General features: G+C 36.8%; 3 protein-coding genes and 1 long non-coding RNA gene across 5 annotated transcripts; 2 read left to right on the top strand and 2 right to left on the bottom strand.

The window, feature by feature from the left end:
* Nucleotides 1-521: 521 nt before the first annotated feature.
* LOC306852478 (uncharacterized protein) lies at nt 522-3,913 on the bottom strand. Its single transcript, XM_079389346.1, has 5 exons — nt 3,644-3,913; nt 2,164-3,288; nt 1,447-1,557; nt 1,249-1,365; nt 522-1,167 (listed from the first exon to the last, which is right to left on the bottom strand). Exons 1-5 carry the CDS (start codon nt 3,651-3,653, stop codon nt 1,139-1,141), a joined length of 1,392 nt encoding a protein of 463 aa, XP_079245472.1. The 5' UTR covers nt 3,654-3,913; the 3' UTR covers nt 522-1,138.
* A 783-nt stretch (nt 3,914-4,696) lies between these two features.
* On the top strand, nt 4,697-9,028 carry LOC306852373 (protein VCF1-like). Of its 2 annotated transcripts, none has more exons than XM_079389133.1 (4): nt 4,697-4,815; nt 5,348-5,472; nt 5,938-6,043; nt 7,301-9,028. In XM_079389133.1, the coding sequence occupies exons 2-4, from the start codon at nt 5,441-5,443 to the stop codon at nt 7,550-7,552; spliced, it is 390 nt and encodes a 129-aa protein (XP_079245259.1). In that variant the 5' UTR covers nt 4,697-4,815; nt 5,348-5,440; the 3' UTR covers nt 7,553-9,028. The 2 variants fall into 2 exon arrangements, with proteins under 2 accessions (XP_079245259.1, XP_079245260.1); XM_079389134.1 differs by having other exon boundaries at nt 4,702-4,815; nt 5,306-5,472; nt 7,301-9,021.
* LOC306852372 (AP-4 complex accessory subunit Tepsin-like) lies at nt 9,022-15,989 on the bottom strand. The gene is made up of 13 exons (XM_079389132.1): nt 15,583-15,989; nt 15,069-15,141; nt 14,890-14,981; nt 14,645-14,738; nt 13,943-14,010; nt 13,641-13,722; nt 13,350-13,418; nt 13,048-13,236; nt 12,790-12,967; nt 11,788-11,901; nt 11,563-11,641; nt 11,290-11,424; nt 9,022-11,053 (listed from the first exon to the last, which is right to left on the bottom strand). Exons 1-13 carry the CDS (start codon nt 15,619-15,621, stop codon nt 10,553-10,555), a joined length of 1,713 nt encoding a protein of 570 aa, XP_079245258.1. The 5' UTR covers nt 15,622-15,989; the 3' UTR covers nt 9,022-10,552.
* LOC306852374 lies at nt 15,890-17,794 on the top strand. Its single transcript, XR_013782583.1, has 3 exons — nt 15,890-16,290; nt 16,402-16,512; nt 16,703-17,794. It is a non-coding gene; the product is annotated as an uncharacterized lncRNA (long non-coding RNA).
* Nucleotides 17,795-17,838: the final 44 nt, after the last annotated feature.

Raw genomic sequence — 17,838 nt, 5'->3', positions numbered from 1 at the left:
TGAGCTTTAACAATGGGAATAAGACCAAGACAATTTCAAAAACTGACCAGAGCAGAGAAACTGCAGTGTGCGGACATTTTCACAAGTCTGCGTTTCCATTAGCATCCATTCCAGAGCCGAAGGGAAGGTTGCTCGTTTCCATCTATACACGTCATCCCATTGTTTTTGCATCATTAACACTAAACTCCACTGTCTTTCCCAGCAATTCAACCAAAAATGACAGACAGACAGAAAAAAAGTGAAATATTCTTCTCTCTGATCTGAGCTCTTGCGGTCGGTGTTAGAGAGCATTCTGACAGACCTTCACTTCGAAGGGCTTCTTTGCCTTAGGAGAGAGCGAGTGAAAACAAGTTTAAATAGTCTATCATTTTTTACTGCTTTTTGTTGTGCGAGTGTGGCCTTCGGTTATCGTAATACCCCATGGTAAAAGTTGCTTTTATCGTATTATTTTCTGCACCACCCAAAACTTGATTTGTAATGTTTGTATTACAAAAAATAAAAACATGAAACTCAAAATATTTATACTTTTTGTAAAGAAAAAGAATGTAAAACAAAAAGTTATTTTTATTATGTTAGGTATGTGTTCACGTCATACTGTATGTGGTCAGTTCATGTTGTTTTTGTGAGTGTTCATTACAACAGCAAAGATAAATATTAAATTCATTTTGAATACAGACAATATTTTGTAATGTCTTCATTTTTGATGAATAATATCACATACAAGTTAGCAAATTAAAGGATGGTCATTTAAACAACAAACCAATGAAATATATGACAGGTCTTACCAAAAAGAAATTGTGTAGACCAATATTGTGTAATTTATTAGATCTTCCTTAAATCCACTGCTTGGTTAAACAATACCAAAATAAAAAATTGTTAGTACAATTTTTCAAATTATATAAACATAAGTTTAGCTTAAACCATTCTCTTTGTAGATAAATATTTTTCATATTTCAGATAAATAACTCCATTATCCATGCTCCAAGATAATTCATAATAATTCTATCAAAAGCACAAGAAAACCTAATATTGTAGTGAACTACTAGTTGCTGGTGTTATAATCTTGCCCTATTAATTATAAAGCTTATTATGCCCTGAACACAAAGCGTGCTACAATTACGAAGCCCACCAAACGTCCCTAATGGTACTTCCTCCAGCGTTCTTTCTCTGTGAAACAGTATAAAACAAGATATTTTATTTGTGTCAATGATTATGGGATGTGTGTAGATGGCATTAATTCAGACTCACTGAGATGTGGGTAGTTCCACGTGTAACACAGGACACAGTATCCAGTCAACAGCATGGATATCCCAGCGATTCCTCCTCTCCGAACATCAATATACTTCCTGTAGTACCACTGCCATCCTGATCACATACAACCAAGAAAATCAAAAACTCTAGACCAAATGCGATGTTATGCTGTATTGTGATTGTTAAGGAACAAACCTTGCTTCAACATGGTCACAATCTCTCTAGGTGACACAGGAGTTCGAGCACCAAGCCAGACACCAAGCTCATTCAGTCTGACATCTCCAAATTTCCGCTGCACTACAGGCGCTACAATGAACAAAGCATATTTTCTAATCTCTTTTTGTTTTGGACTGATGAGAAACTTGCACATGTCATGAAAACTGGTGTGGAAGCACAATGAGGATGTGGAACTTAAGAAATTAAATTGCAATAGGAGGAATAAGAAGAGGAAGTATTTCACATATAATATTTTCAATACCTTCAATGGACCAACAGCCCTTTCCAGCCAATCTGATGAAAGTGTAGCTCATTCACTATCAGCCTGATATCCTAGACTGTGCATAATCATTCTATGGTACCCAAGTGTAAACCTAAGATAATTAAATGTTTACAATAGCTGTTGTTTACATACAATTAGCTGTCTAATAATCTCACCAAAATGTTTTGATACAGTGATAGTCCTAAACAGACAGTCTTTGATGTTCTCATAATGGTAGAATGAAACCTAGCTTGACAAGCTTGAAAAAAAAAAAAAAAAAAACCTTTCAGAAGCAGTGAACAACTTTTTTAACTAGCCCCATAAGTCAAAGCTGCAAAAGATATTAGATACAAGTATTAAAGTGCTTACTCTTTTTTTCAAATTTGCATAAAAACAATTACATAAAGAACGAAACATCACAATTCATCCATTACCTTCACTTTGGTTCGCTGGTCCAGCAGATTGAGCTTTCATCAAAATACTTTCATTAGCATAGCTGCCTAAAGGTTCTGTGGAGCACTGTATTCTGTTGTAAGCAGTCACTATCTCTGGAATCCATGATAGACTTCCGACACCTTGAATTCTTGAATTTAGGATGTCTTCTGCTGGTTGATGAATGACTTTTCCAAATAAAGTGAGTGAAGGTGGAATGGCAACCTTGGCAACTGCTGTTTCAGGTTTGTTTGATTGTTGCACATCTGAAATCTCTTCGGTCTCTATAGAAGAATCTTTAGATGTTCCCATAATAGGATAAGGCACAAACAGATTATAAGACCTCTTCTGATACAAACTGTCATTGATGTGGTCCCACACTGAAGTCTTGGATGAAAAGAAAGTATGCGCTTTATGCTCTTTTGCTCTTGATTCTAGATCAAAATTCTTGTTCTGACTGTTCAGTCTTTCAAGCTCCTCCAAGAAGTTAACTTTTATTTTAAAATTTGGATTTTCATGTTGTGCCGTGCACTCAGATGGGAGGCTAGAGTTTTTCAGAATGGCTGGAACAAATCCAGGGGTATTGATTTTACTCTTGGTGATGGACAATTGCTCTGATAATGGCGCCATCTTTGGTTTCTTTTTGTCTTTAGTACTTTTTCCATTACCTTGAGATGTTCCCTGATTTGGTCTTTTGGAGATCTCACAAAAGCTTTGATCTCTTTCATTGTCGGATAATGGGGTAGGGTTGCTTGGCTTCTTTGAGACTGGCACTAACAGCTGTAATCGCTCAAGTTCCTTCTGTCTTTTAGCAATCCATTTGCTTTTAGGTCTCTCCGTGTTCAGAGTTTCAGCTGATGGGACTTTGACCTCAGTAGTAGTGAGAAGACTGTCTGCATTGTGATTATCTTCTTTCCTTCTTGCTTTGGAGGTTAGCGTTTGATCAAATATGACATTATTTATTTCTGTTGCTGCTGTTTTTTTATGGATCTTCTGTCTGGTAGTGCTTGAACTCGCTTCTTTGGGTGCTTGAGTGCTTTTCTTGGGTTGTGCAACTGGTGCTATTTTACAGTGAGGGAGGTGGGTTTTCAGCCTCTTGAAGGGCTTTCCACAATATGGACATTCTTCTAAATGGGAACAAAAAAAATAAAAATAAAAGAATTGTCAGATATTACAGGACTGGATCGAGTTCACTGCATTGCTCGGAGAAAGTAAGCACTTGAATATTTTCCCGCATATCTCTCAGAAGAAACATCTTAAAGACCAGATGAAACTGTTTTATGAGCTGTTTTCAGTGTGGTGTAATTGCTTTATCTGTTAAACAGGTGTACATTTTAAATATCTGTATAACAGCTAGAAGTTAATTGGCATCTAGATGACTTTAAACGTCCAATTTTGATTTCACATAATCTTAAAAAAAAAAAAGGCACGAGATACTAAAATTGACAAATCATCCATCAGATATTTAGATTTGATACTTACCTACACTCATATTTCACTGCCATCTTTCTATGAAAGAGGGAAAGATCTTCTCTGTGTCTTTTAAAGACATTATTAATCTCTGTATTGTGATCGTTTCTCACGCAGCCACACATAAACAAGTTACAAGAAACTCTGCGGCATTTTTATGTAGCTCGTTTGCGGACAAATGAAGCACAATAACGGACCCTGCAGAAAGTGACAGACCGCTAGAAGGGCATGCTGGATTATTACGAAAGACCCCGTTAGCCGTCTTTATCGGTGCCTGTGTGGAAGTACTACAAGTGTGCATAACACCGTTGATCACGTCTTTCCCGCGAAAGAAGTTTATTTTTTTCAATCTTTTTCGAACATCAGACATGACTTGCTATACATTCAAAAAAAATGTTTTTTTTTAAATGAAGCATTTATAAATATAGTTATAGAGTTCACAGATAGTGTTTCCAGATATGTTCCAAGGCACATCACAAATTAATTTAGTTATTACGAAAACAAAAAACAAACAAACAAAACTTTTCAGTTTGTAGAGGTTTGTTTTTAGAATTTGAGTTTTTTATGACTTTCCCATTTTGTTATTCTAAAAATCATTTACAAGCAAAAAAACAATAAACAAAAAAAGTATATGGGTTAAAATTAGCCTACATGTAATTTTTCATAAAATTATTTCTAGAATTATAGTATAATTCATTGTAGTGTTTCAATTTCGTATATATATATATATATATATATATATATATATATATATATATATATATATATATATAAATGAATAGTAAAAAAAAATATTATGAACGTAATATTAAAAGGGTCTGTTTTCAAAATGTCAGTTTTTTGGCTTTTCAAAAAAGGTTTGAGGATAAATTCTCAGCGGGCTGGACTACAAATTGACGTCATTACTGAATAAAATATTAAAGGGGATAAAAATCTAAACTATTATTTGACAAATCCAAATCACCGTGAATGTTTTATTCAATGTAATAATAATAATTCAATTCAAAATAAAACGTTACGAATCGTACGTCACCCCTCGCTCAAAGGCACGCATGTTACGTCATTATGACAGCAACAGATGGAAGACTGAGAGAGAGAGAGAGAGAGAGAGAGACCCGGCGAGATGGATACGTTATAACTTCAGAAAATGACTGAACTCAAGCTCCATCAGTGAACAGACAGAGGTAGAGTACATCACAACTCTTTCGTCTCTTCACAATCTATTTATTCCGTTCAAATCCCTTCGTTTGCTCTGTAGTAAGAACAGTTCATCGCTAGGAGGAAGTAAAGTGAAAACACATAGCATTGTGCTATCTCTCTTTCTCTCTCTGCTTGACATTATTACCGCACTATTTTTGTATCATTATTACCGATTTGCATCAATGCACTTATGAAAATGAGCCTTTTTGACTGATGCTAATGCTAATTAACATCAGACGTTTATATTTAAGTTAAATAGATAAGGTGTTTCCCTTCCGTTCTTTGTCAATCCTATGCAGATCATTTTTCTAGTATGAATATAATAGCTCAGTGGATCTTACGAGTGGATCTTAATGCGTATATAAGCTGATAATATACATATAATATAATATTGGCAGGCCTGAATTATTATATTAATAATATGGCTTCTGTACACCTGCAGTGCTATGTAACCCAATGTAACCGTGTCTGCAGCTCCTCACTGTGAATTACATTTGTCATTTCGCTCATCATTAGAGGAAAATCTTGACAGACCCCTTCATTTCGCTGAAAGGGAAGCCGGTGGTCTCTGAGACTGAGTGGTGCTGTGTGCCCTTATTTGGCTGTCAAATGCACAGATACGACATGTTGACAGAAAGCAGGTAACATCATTTGCTTATAATTGTGTTTGCATGCATGTTTCATGATGCATTTATGTAACACACATGTCCTGCAGACATCCATGTTGCTGCTGTTGACAGTGCATGCAGATTTATTGTAGTACTTCATGTATGCTGGTTATTTTTAGATGTTCTTAAGGCTGATCCTCTTGACTAGTAACTATATCGGTTAAATGAGTCGGTGCTGTTTTGACTGCTCTTGTGTTAATGACATTTTATTCTTAAATCTGAGTCATAATCCTGCAGTGGACATATTGATGACTAATGGTTGCAATCAAGTCTGCAGTGCCCCATTGCTTAAGAAATGGTGATGCTTACTACTAAGAAAGGTTTGCTTCTAGCATGTTCTGAATCAGCTCGAAAAGACCCGGTTATTTAATAAGACTGTCACAAATTATTCTATGCATGTTGAACATAGTAGTCAAAGACGATGATCTCCGTCAACAGGAAACGCAGACGTGATGCTGAGGAGCTTCAGGTCTTGCCCCAGGCAAAGAGGTCTGGAGGTTATTCCTTTCTCCCAGAGGTTGGCCATGATGTCTGGGACTCTGAGGTAAGAAGTCACAACAGTTGACCAGGAACCTTCTTTCGTTCAAGAACGGTCAACTGAGACGTTGATGTTCATTTCTTGAATGTATTTCATTAAGGTACAGACTAGAGAAAGTGCTGAAGTATAGCGTGAAGTGAAGTGACATACTGCCAAGTATGGTGACCCATACTCGGAATTCGTGCTCTGCATTTATCCCATCCAACGTGCACACACACAGCAGTGAACACACACACAGCAGTGAACACACACACACAGTGAACACACACCCGGAGCAGTGGGCAGCCATTTATGCTGCGGCGCCCGGGGAGCAGTTGGGGTTCGGTGCCTTGCTCAAGGGCACCTCAGTCGTGGTATTGAGGGTGGAGAGAGCGCTGGACATTCACTGCCGGCCCGAGACTCGAACCCGTAACCTTTGGATTACGAGTCCGACTCTCTAACCATTAGGCCATGACTTCCCACAGTTAAGGCTGTTTTCAATACTGTATCCCGTAGACCAAATCAGCAACTTGACCTTTCATGAATGAACTGAAATTTCAGACGCTATTTTTTTTTTTCTGATTACCAAATTGTAAGACATTTTTGGCCAATATATTACATAAAATAATTTATATTGTATAATAGTTATCTTAATGTCCAAGATCGCATGGTATGATGAGCTCATGTGACATGAATGTAAGATTGCATCATTTTTGTTTCGCATACTAGTTTTAAAAATGTTAGTCAGTTTATACTTCTCAAAATTTAGTAAGTAGGACACTAGTACTTTTTAAAATCTATTATGTTTACCTAAGCTGCATTTATTTGATGAAAAATATAGTAAAAACAGTAATATTGTGAAATATTACAATTTAAAATAACTGTTTTCTAATGTAATATATTTTAAAAAGTTATTTATTCCTGTGATGGTAAAGCTGAATTTTCAGCAGCCTGTTGTAATCTCAGAATTCAGAGAGAAAATTAAAATTGCGAGATGTAAACTCTAAATTATGAGAAAAAAGCCAGAATTATTAGATGTAAATTCACAATTGTGAGAAAAATGATATAAATAATTCATGGAAAATCGCAGTTGCCTGTATTTTTTATTCGGTGGCAGAAACAAGCCATATTTTACTTGGGGGAAAAAAAATTACTGACCCCAAACTTCTGAAGGGTGGTATATTAACTAGTAAACAGAGAAAATTTTAACCAGAAGTGGTAAAGCACAGAAACCACTGCCACCCCTCTTTTCTTATTCATTCTCAATTCCTTGTCACCCAACAGTCTTCCAGCAGTGACAGCAGTGGGATCAGCAGTCCGGAGCAGATGGCAGGAGCCACTTCCTTCATCCAGAAGACTGACCAAAGAGGACTCCATGTATCCCAGGCTCCCTGCAGCCCTATTGCCCCCACCATCTCAGCAGAAGATCCGGCCATCTCCTTGAGCCACAACCTCTCATACGATCACATCAATCGTATCTTAAGGGAGGCACACTTCAGTAGCCTGCAAACTCGTGGTCAGCAAGGGCCAACATGATCCACATTGACTCTTCCAGCACCCACTGGCATTAAGGAACAATGTACAGGGGACCTTTTAGAGGGACATTATGGGCCACTTGAAGGCCTAGCACAAATATAGGCCCTCTAAATGCATTAGTCTTCTTTCTTATAGCACTTTTTCATGTTCATAGGGTTTATGTGGGGCTCTACTTGATGTATTGACCATGAACTTCACATAGGTGCTATATAAAAGAATATCTTGAAAATTGTCAAGTTCTTGCAAGATTATGTAAGCTTTTGCCCTTTACTAGACAGTCACACATGGTGCTACTGCTGTTCTGGGTCACGTTTTATTCGGACACATGCATTTGGCCAATTTTGACAGTCTTTGACCAGTCTGGAAAAGGAAAAGAAATCAAAGAATTTCCTGTATTTAAGAGTTGAAGTGTAGAAACCACGTGATTAGAATTCGGAGTCATTAATAATACTGTTGACGTGTTTACAGAAGATTTCGGTTTGGTTCTGACTGGAATTTAGATTCTTTAAGGAAGTTTTTGGGGCTTGATGATTGCATACATATCCAAAACTCAGGTCTAGAGGGTTTCTCTCTGCGTGCCATGAAGGTTCAGACTTTAAATGAGGAACTTGGTGCCAGATCCTTAAAATTTTTATATAGTATAGTCTTCTTCTTTACCTTTACCTTAGAAAAAAATGGATATTAGCACATCACACTGTAGAGAGACTATTCTGAAAATGCATGCTGGACTCAGGTCTGTTAATGTACATAATGATGCACTCTTTCTCTATGAATTTAAAAGGTGTAAACCAATGAATTGTTGTGCAAATCCAGTCACTGCAAATTGAAAGCCATGTCTGATATTCACACAAGAATTTCCTGGTTTCATTTTACAATAATCAGAGCTTGAAATACACTAGTTTAGATCAGTCACTGCGCTCGGTGTAATACGAGGACTCGTCTTCTATGGGCAGACCAGGAATGACCTAAAATTAGCTTGCACCTAACTAAGCACTCTACAGTATCACATCACAGCAAAATCCTAACTATTTTACCATAGAATATCCATATAATCCACTTATGCCTGTGTTTGTCAAATATACATGATGGCTTAATTCTTTTCACAATGTTACACCAAACAGGAATTGTAGTACTCCTGAATTTAGTATAGTTAAGTGCATTTTAGACATACATCCTTAACAAAATTTTGAAGCTTAATCCAAACAGATTGTATGAGGACAGTTACATCATTTCAAGCAAGTGATCTAATCATGTACTTTAAACTACTCAGTGCACAATACTGTACAACCCAGGCATTGTGCTTTGTGTGAAAGACTATTAGCTTTTAATGATGAAAATTGTCCCTGCGGTCACCATTGTTTTGTATGTAGGATTTTACATAATATATAGCTAGCATATATACAATATTTGAAATCATTGTTACTTTATGAAATGTTCTGCTGGTGTAAATAAAAATAAAGTTTTTTTTTAAATATATGTATTCATTTTTTATTTGTTTCAGGCTCTGCATGGACATGAGGCCGTTTTCTTTTTCAAACCTGCCTTTTATAATGCTTGGCTTTAGTTTTATACCTTTAAATACACTTTCACACAAGACAGTTCTTTATATATTTACACATAAGGTAGACATTGTTTTGGCAGGATGTATTCTGATTAAACTCAATGTGGGTGTTAATGTTTGTTCTTGTTTTATAATACACACAGGAAGACATAAGTGCTTTTAGTAAGAAGAAAGACTAGTGCAAATAGTAGCAACCATTGCAGTAACACTCGTGTTTAACACCACAACAGAAAAGCATCCTGAGTTTTCTCAAATTCTCGTATCTTGATGAATTCAGAAGGAGCTGAAGAGTACCGTTATTGGTCGTTGAGACTCAAATTATTCCCAGCTTGAACTCTTAATGTGAACCACTAGCAGCATTTAGACAGTAAATAGTATGTTTGCAATCGCAGGTGGATGTTACCTTCATAAGTACTGGTTAAAACTGTGACCACATTTACATGCTAAATCATTTCTGATCCAAAAACAACTGGAATGTTGCTGTATACATGTAATCAGCATACAAACTAAGACATGCATGTTTTTTTCTGCTATTCCCTGGTGGGAATACTGCGGATTTGAGAAATTCTGAATAGTAATGACAACAACTCCGCACAAGGACATGCAAAATGTATACCGTACATATGTATAATACCTTTCAAAAATTTGGGGTTGGTAAGATTTTTTTGTTTTTGAACAACTCCTATGCTCATCAAGGCTTCATTCATTTAAAGAAAAATACAGCAAAAACAATAATATGGTGAAATATTCATTCAATGTAAAATAACTTTTCTATTTTAATATATTTAAAAATGTGATTTACTCCTGTGATGGCAAAGCTGAATTTTCGGCAGCCATTACTCCAGTACTCTGTGTCACATGATCCTTCAGAAATCATTTCTTATTTTTATCAGTGTTGAAAACAGTTGTGCTGCTTAATATTTTTGTGTAAACTGTGATACATTTTTTTTTAAAGATTCTTGGATGAATATAAGTTTCAAAATAACCGCATTTACTGTTACTTTTGATCAATTTAATGCATCCTTGCTGAATAAAATTCTTAATTGTTCTTTCTTTTTAGCAAAAAAAATAAATCTAACTCATCCCAAATTTCTGAACGGTAGTGTAGGTCATAACATTTTAATGTTTGTCTAAAAAAAAGCCAGACTCCTATTTGCTCCAACATTGTTCACTCATAACTACATACATTTAGACATGCACCTATATATATATATAAAAAAAACAGTTGATCTATGTTGTTTCCATGATTCAAAATTATGATTAATACAAGCATAAGTCAGAATATTGCTTTAATCAGGTCATGGAAATCAGGTTACCGCAGACTAAAGCTTTCGTGTGCATGTAAACGTGGTCACTTGCAGCAATTATTATATCATTATTAGATTAGAATTAAGTTATTTTCCCCCAAATCAGCACATAACCGTAAATGAATGGTGGCATCAGAAATGGAGGAAGGAGAAGGCAGACACTTGCTCACTAGATGTGTGTGAGCCTACAGTTCTCTCACAGCTTTTCTCAATTGCACAGTCTGTGCCTGTAGTAGCTTCTACACTTATCTGGGAGTCTGACTCGACAGGAACAGGCTCAACCAAACACACAGGTTTGCTTCTGTTGACTAACTCCATTCCACTGAAGAGTGACAGTCTGGGTGGCTCTGAGATCTTAGAGGTTTCTGTGTTCCTGTACTCTCCCTCTTCTTGTTCTCTTTTCATATGAGACCCAGGTGCAGTGCTGTTACCCTGTAGGTGTTGTGTAGATGGGGTCTCCTCTGATGGGATAACAGAGGTTGTGTTTTCTCCTAGTTGTCCCGGAACAAAGGGGATGATTATAGATTCAGGAGGCTGATCTGAAAGCGAAGAGCTGGCAGAGGTTGGACGTCCAGCGCGGTCACATTTGGAATTTGTGACACAACCAAGCAAGGCCTCAAACTGCCTTAAGAGCTAATGAAACAAAAATAATCTGTTAGTCCTACATTATTATTTTGCTAGCAATGTTTGATCAGAAATAGCTAGTAAATTCACAATTAGTCACAAAATGGAACTGAATTAAAGGTGAAATTTTAAAAGTAAAAAGACAAAGTATTTTCTTGTAAAACATACTCTAATAATATATAATTTGATAGATTTCAATCATTTTATTTTGAAAAACTTTGGCCATTGTGTAGGACAATTGTTACCTTGGTTGCCTTGTTGGCGACAGGGCCTGAGGTTCCTTCGCTAAGATGGGCAAGCCGTTTGTTTGTGATATTGAAAATATGGTCTAAACAGAGGAAATCTGAAGACATCAGGCAGGCCAGAGCACACAACGCCCTCTGCAGGAAGGAAATACAAATTGGTTATGCTGTATGGTATCAATATAAATTGCTCATTCAAGTTAAAAAAAAAAATGTTTATTACAAATTATATTTATTTCAAATAAAAGAGTAGTGTAACAGAATAGGAGACTTTACCATCTGGATGATTTGTGCGTGGTCCTGGAGTTTGCGAGACAGAAGTTCAACAACCACCTCACAGTTGAGAGTGGAACATCTGAAAGAAAACAGAGGATCAAGACGTACACAATTTTCGCTTTGACAAAGCATGCACTGATCTTACAACCCAAGAGAATACTGTAGATCGGTATTTGGCTACATCGATGCCAAAATCATGCACATGTCTCATAATGAATCATTTACTCTTTGATAAAGTGCTGGCTCTCCTCTCTGGACAGGAAGACTTTGGAACCGCTGGTCAGTCGGTTGATAAGTGCCGTCTCCTGACCACAGTCCCCCAACTGAATGGCCTCCACACTGATTCAAATCAACACAAATATCACAAAATAACAATGTGAATCTCACACAAACTCGAAAGAATCAAATTTGAAAAAACAATAATAATTATATATTGTTTTGTGAAAATTAAGCCTATTATATCATCTCATTCTTGTTACAAAATAATTGCAGTTTTTAATTGTGGTTATTAAAATAAATTAATATTGCAATAAATTGATCAAAAGTGACAGTAAAGGCATTTTAGTAAACATTATATTTCAAATAAATACTGTTCTTTTGAATACTAAAAAAAATCTGTTTCATATATTAAACAGTACAACCATTTTCAACATTGATAATAATAATAAGCATCATATGAGCATCCTATCAGAATGAAGGACCATGTGATGCTGAAGACTGAAGTAATGACTGCTGAAAAACAGTTATTTTTTGATCAAATAAATGCAGCCTTGGCAGGCATAATAGACTTCTTTCAAAAACATAAAAAATGCCCAAGTACTTACACATATAACTATAACAATATTTGCTGTATACTGCTCATAATGTATGGTGATTTTAAATGTATAAATAATATTTTTATTATAATATAGTTATAAATAACTGCTTTACAGTATTGATAATCTGAGGGTCACTGAGAAAAAAACAATTTAATGGTCCTTTAAAATATAATATAATGCAAAATACAATATTATTTCTTATATATATATATATATATATATAGTTCTTGTGATTTTGTTGCAAATGATGACAAATGACATTGGATGCTGCTGTTTTAATACTAGAAATAAGCATTAAATTTCCCCTTAGCTATGCAATGACCTGGCTTTAATGACCTCAAACACTTGAGAAAGCAATGTGTGCTGACCTCCATCAAGGACAAAAGCCCTGTAGCCGTCTGTCCCTTACCGCTCTGAAAGGTCACCGCTCTCCCGACTTGCCCCGGAGTGGCTGCCCGAGCCGCCTGACTTACTGCTTCCTCCTAGTGAGGCCTCTGCAGTCTCCTGGGATGAGTTGTGGGAGGAGCTGTGCCCACTGTCTGTTTCCTCCCAGCCTCCACCAGCCTGCCCTGGGCACCTGTGAGATGCTGCGAGGAGGAGAAATGGTCAATTATTTGATATTCTTAACATGCACTTGACCTGCTTTTAAAATCTGTGCATGGCTCACCTCTGTGGCCGTGGGATTGGACGTTGTAGGCACATGCTGGCACTGCCATCTCCACAGTAGCAGAGGGTGCCACCACAGCATGGTAGTGGTTGTCATGGAGACGGATGCCAGGATGCTCTGTTGGAGGAAGGACAGCACTGGCAACCACTTCGGCAGCTTTCTGAATCTTGTCCAACAGAGTCCCTCCACCTGAACGAGTGAGACAAACATTGCATGAAATAAGACAGGACACACACCAGCACGCCTTTCAGTTGTAAATATTAGTTAAGTAGAATGAATGATATTAAATGCCTGTGCCTTACTGGATTCTTTCCTTCCTGGGCTGTATCCGAACCCCTGCATGCCAGACCTGAGCAACTCTGAGCCCATTCCTGCAAACAAAAATTTGGTATATATCATATATACATACTATATACGTTTAATACTTTTAAATTATATTAAACAAGCTAAATAGAGACATTCAAAAACACAAATCCCAGGGAAAGCAAGAGCTGATAAAATGTAAAAACTGTAACTTGAACTGTAACTTTGGATAAAAGCGTTTGCTAAATGCATAAATGTAAAATGTAAATGTAAAATCCTGGTTCACTCACCCACAGATTGTGTCACTGTTTTGTGTGGAGACCATCCAGAATCTGGGGACATGGTCTCATTAAAGAGTAGGGTAGCCAACTCCTGTATAGAAACAAACACTGACTCAATTTAGTTATTAATAAATAACAAGCAATACACAGAAAATACACATAAAAGTGATTGTTCCTGTATTAATTATTTGTTGCATGTTCTTTATGAATTGAATCTTAACAGAAGAAAAAACGTTATTGATCATAGGAATGATTGTACTGCAGTTTAATTGATCAATGTGACTGATTTGTCTGTGTAGAGACAGTTTTACCTGAGCAGAGCTTCTGACTTTCTGAAAGAGAGCATTTCCATGGATGGGGTCCGGGGGGCCACTGTACACTAAGAAAGACATTTTTTATTGTTTTTGTTTAAAGGAGTCTCTTATGTTACAACAGCAACATTTCTTTGATGAAAAATAAAGTAAAAACAGTAGTGCTGTGAAATCTTATCATTTAAAATAACTATTTTCTGCTTTAATATGTTTATTTAATTTATTCCTGGAATGGCAAAGCTACATTTTTTGCATCATCAGTGTCACACGATCCTTCAGAAAATATTCTAATATGCTGATTTGGTGCTCAAGAAACATACATCTTTGCAAACTTCCGTCACTATATAATTTATTGCTTTGCCTTTAAATGACTTGCCAGTTTGGCTGGCGTCACCAATCCATCCCATATTTTATGTCATGCAGAGACCACAGTTCAATCCGATCAACAACCCAATCAGTGGCATAAACCAAGTTCCACCCTATATTTGCATCTTACTGAATATGCTGTTTCACAGAGTAAAATGGGTTGCTGACATCACAGCATCTTGACTGAAAGAGTTCAAGAGTTACTGATGCTCTGGTTTTATTGATTAGACATAATGGTTGGTTTTATGTGTGTACACCAAATCCTTAGAATCAGTTAAAACGACTTCCTTTTAAAAGTGCCACAGTGTTAATCTTGAACTGTTAAGATATGCTTACCAATTACTTCTTGTATAAATGTAGCATTCCGCCGTAGCTCTGTGAGCAAGTGAGGTGGTCCATGGCCACATAAATGCAGGAGAATCTTCAGGACCTTGGACAGGGTTAAAAAGCACAATAAACACAACTAAAGCCAAAATTTCAAAAACATTTAAAAACACTGAGTAAAGGAAGTTAATTACACTTCACAGGGTTTGAACCTACAACCTTTTGGTTTCCAATCGAGGCAACCCACCCAAACTCACCTTAAGCTTGACATGGCAGGATTGCACCTGTAGTCTCTCCAAGAGGTACTCAAGAAGACACTGGCAGCAGCCAAATGACTCATGGGAAATTTCTCAAATATCATGACAGTTAAGGTCCACTGATGGCAAAGCATTCAGTATTCTGCCCTATTCTATTACATAATGGCAAAAAAGGATACTGCCGATTTCCTCAAATAGATAGCCGGGACAGGGCGATTCGTCATCTGATGTTGCTCTCATAAGTGTTGGCACCTGAGACACACACACAAAAAAGAATCATTATGTATAGTACCATACTATAGTGGTGTTGCCATCTGAATCCACTCACAAAGTCAGCACCATGGCACAATTATAGTAATACCATAGTACGTTTACATATTATGGCACTGAATGTAATGGTATTTATATGGTACTACTAGTATAGACCATAGGTACTCATGTTATGGTCACGTCAAAAACACCATGATAATACCATGGTATATTTACAAAACTCCAAAGAAGTACCATGGTAATTATGGTTGTCTTTTTCTACTCTCTGTAAACAGAAATATCAATCACATGTAGAGATAAACTGCCTGTTTATCCATTTAACCACTGCTAACGCCAGGTATCCAATAAACAACGTAGAAAACCAGGTTTGGCGTCAAAAGACAGCTGAAATGATATTATTTTCCCAGTTCCACGGATACGTACTTTTTGTAGGAAAACCAAGCGTTCCAATAATGAAGCCATGGTGAAGAAATCTGTGTTTTTTCGCCTGTCTATGTACCATTGCTCACGGGGCGGGTGACAGTGCAGGTCCTGCCTGCCCAAGAATGTCTTCACAAACCACACGGACCTCTGTTTAGCTCGCCCACTCCGCTTTGTGAGTCGAATCTTTTCAGGGAACTGTTTGAACCCATTCTTTCGCGAATTACCTCTTTGGTGATCGGTTCAAATGAATCGATTCGCGGAAACGAATGAAAGATGTCGTAGCCAATAGAACGAGGTTCTAAAGACCACGTGATCAAATGCGGAAGTTAATCTGGAGTGCATTTCTCGAAATCTTGAATGTTTTTGAAAACAACTCCGTGTTACTATTGGAAATGACAGGAAACTACAACAGAAAAACCAACCAATCGCAAAGCAGTGCATATGTTTCTGGTTCCAGACTAACGCTTTGATTGGCCAGTTACTCTCAGAGGTCACAAGCATGGCGCTGTCCGTGTTGAATATACACACCGCATCATTTTTAAATGAATTTAGGATTACTAACAGAGTTCGACCGACCAAATTATTATTTTGCTGATAAATAAAAGGATATCTTGTAGTTTCTGAACTATGTCTAGTTCAAATGTTTGGACTCGCAGCAGAAGGAGAATGAGGCTCTTCCCAGAGCTGTTGTCTCAGTGTTCAGGAGAGGTACAGCTTCATTCAGTCTGTTATATATATATATATATGATGCATTATATTATGAATTTATCTTTTTGTTGTTGTTTGTACATTGGTCTGTTTTTCTTATTATATGATCAGGCAGCCGCTTATGGTAAATGTGTGGCCTCCACAACCACTGGCAAACAGGAGCTGACCAAAAACATGTGTGTCAAAGAATTTGAAGCACTGAAAACCTGCTTTCAATCAGCTGTGAGTGTTTTTTGTGATTATGCAGTACATAGACGAGTATTTCCTAATTTATGCAAACCTACATTAGAGTAAAAAAATATATATAAATATTTTTTTTAATTACACATTTAATGTTTATATATATCATTTGCAAAGAATTTTGTAACTTATGTTCTGCTGGCTTTTCAAATGAATTGTTTTATGTTTGTAGGCAAAAAAGGGAGCTAAGTGAAGAACATCATGTGGACTTTGATGGAGAAAATTATAATTACACAGTTCAACTTTTCTGGGGATGAATATCTATGTCCTTTTTTAATAGTAGCTTTTGTCATTTCTCTCTCTTTGGAAATATACATAAATATAAAATAATGCGTTTCAGATGGATAATTGTATTGTGCAGAAAACCACAATGAAGTGTCTATTTAAAAAAAAAAGTGAAATCATAATTCTCTTCCTTTGTTCATATGTAACATTACAATATAATATATAGAGGCAGTTTGGACTGAATTATGCCACCATCTGCATCATTACTTTGCTGTTTCCACATTTCAGTATATCAGAATTGGGATAAAAGAGACAGACTAATGATAACCAGACATTCTGTGTTGTTTGGAGCATGTAATTAATGAAGGAGCGGTAAAATGAGATCTGAGGTGTTACGTGATGGGTGGTCATTATCACGCCCTTGACCGCCGATTGCAGATCAGCACTAGAGTTAAACTCCAAATTTGGACTCGCTCCCAAAATCTAGGATGACGGTTTTAGGGGTTTTATTTCCAACCAAACAAAAGCGGGCTGAAACATGAAAGGCCAGCTGATTAAAGTGTATCCGTGGGGTGTAAGTCACTGGCACCACAAAAGATTATGGGCTCTTAGTCATCTCGTATGGAATGTAAAGCCGTGCCACTGTTAAATACACCCTTCCTGCATAACCTGCACCCTCATTAGCCACATGTTAATTGAAAGAAGGGCCATAAAGTCAGCCACTAATGAGTGGGGATCACCAAACAATTCAACCAGCCAATTAGAGGAACGACGAATAGCAGTATAAAAATTTCCAGCAAAGCAATAACCTGTATTTCTTTAAGAAAAGACATGCAACAGTTTATGCTTCAGCTTAGTCACAATCATTGTTTGTGGCCTTCCTTCATATGGGCTTCATTCGCACTTTTTCAGTGCACTACAAGGTGTTAATTGAAAAAGAATGGTCTTGTGGAAACGGTTGTGTTTGGTCCAAATTGGCTATAAAATCTAACGGTTTAGGGGAACTTGTCTTGACATTAAAAAGGGTTATGCAGACGATCAGTTCTGTGCACAATGAGCATTACATTGGCAAACCGTGCCTCA

The sequence above is a fragment of the Barbus barbus genome (assembly GCF_936440315.1).
Source record: "Barbus barbus genome assembly, chromosome: 32".
NCBI classification, from domain to species: Eukaryota; Metazoa; Chordata; class Actinopteri; order Cypriniformes; family Cyprinidae; genus Barbus; species Barbus barbus.
The sequence above is the reverse complement of the archived record's forward strand: the minus strand, read 5'-3'. Positions and strand labels throughout refer to the sequence as shown.

Bases quoted from the DNA above. Each gene is read 5' to 3' on its own strand.
- LOC306852372 (XM_079389132.1), bottom strand. From the start codon at position 15,621: ATGGCTTCATTATTGGAACGCTTGGTTTTCCTACAAAAA. The intron at 14,011-14,644 runs GTAAGCATATCT...TGTCTTTCTTAG, and splicing joins ATTTATACAAGAAGTAATTG to TGTACAGTGGCCCCCCGGAC. The intron at 11,902-12,789 runs GTAAGGGACAGA...GATTTGAATCAG, and splicing joins AGCGGTGACCTTTCAGAGCG to TGTGGAGGCCATTCAGTTGG.
- LOC306852373 (XM_079389133.1), top strand. From the start codon at position 5,441: ATGCACAGATACGACATGTTGACAGAAAGCAG. The intron at 5,473-5,937 runs GTAACATCATTT...CTCCGTCAACAG, and splicing joins GACATGTTGACAGAAAGCAG to GAAACGCAGACGTGATGCTG. The intron at 6,044-7,300 runs GTAAGAAGTCAC...GTCACCCAACAG, and splicing joins ATGATGTCTGGGACTCTGAG to TCTTCCAGCAGTGACAGCAG.
- LOC306852478 (XM_079389346.1), bottom strand. The intron at 1,558-2,163 runs GTAATGGATGAA...TGTTCATTGTAG, and splicing joins ACCAGCGAACCAAAGTGAAG to CGCCTGTAGTGCAGCGGAAA. The intron at 1,366-1,446 runs GTTTGTTCCTTA...GTATGTGATCAG, and splicing joins TGTGACCATGTTGAAGCAAG to GATGGCAGTGGTACTACAGG.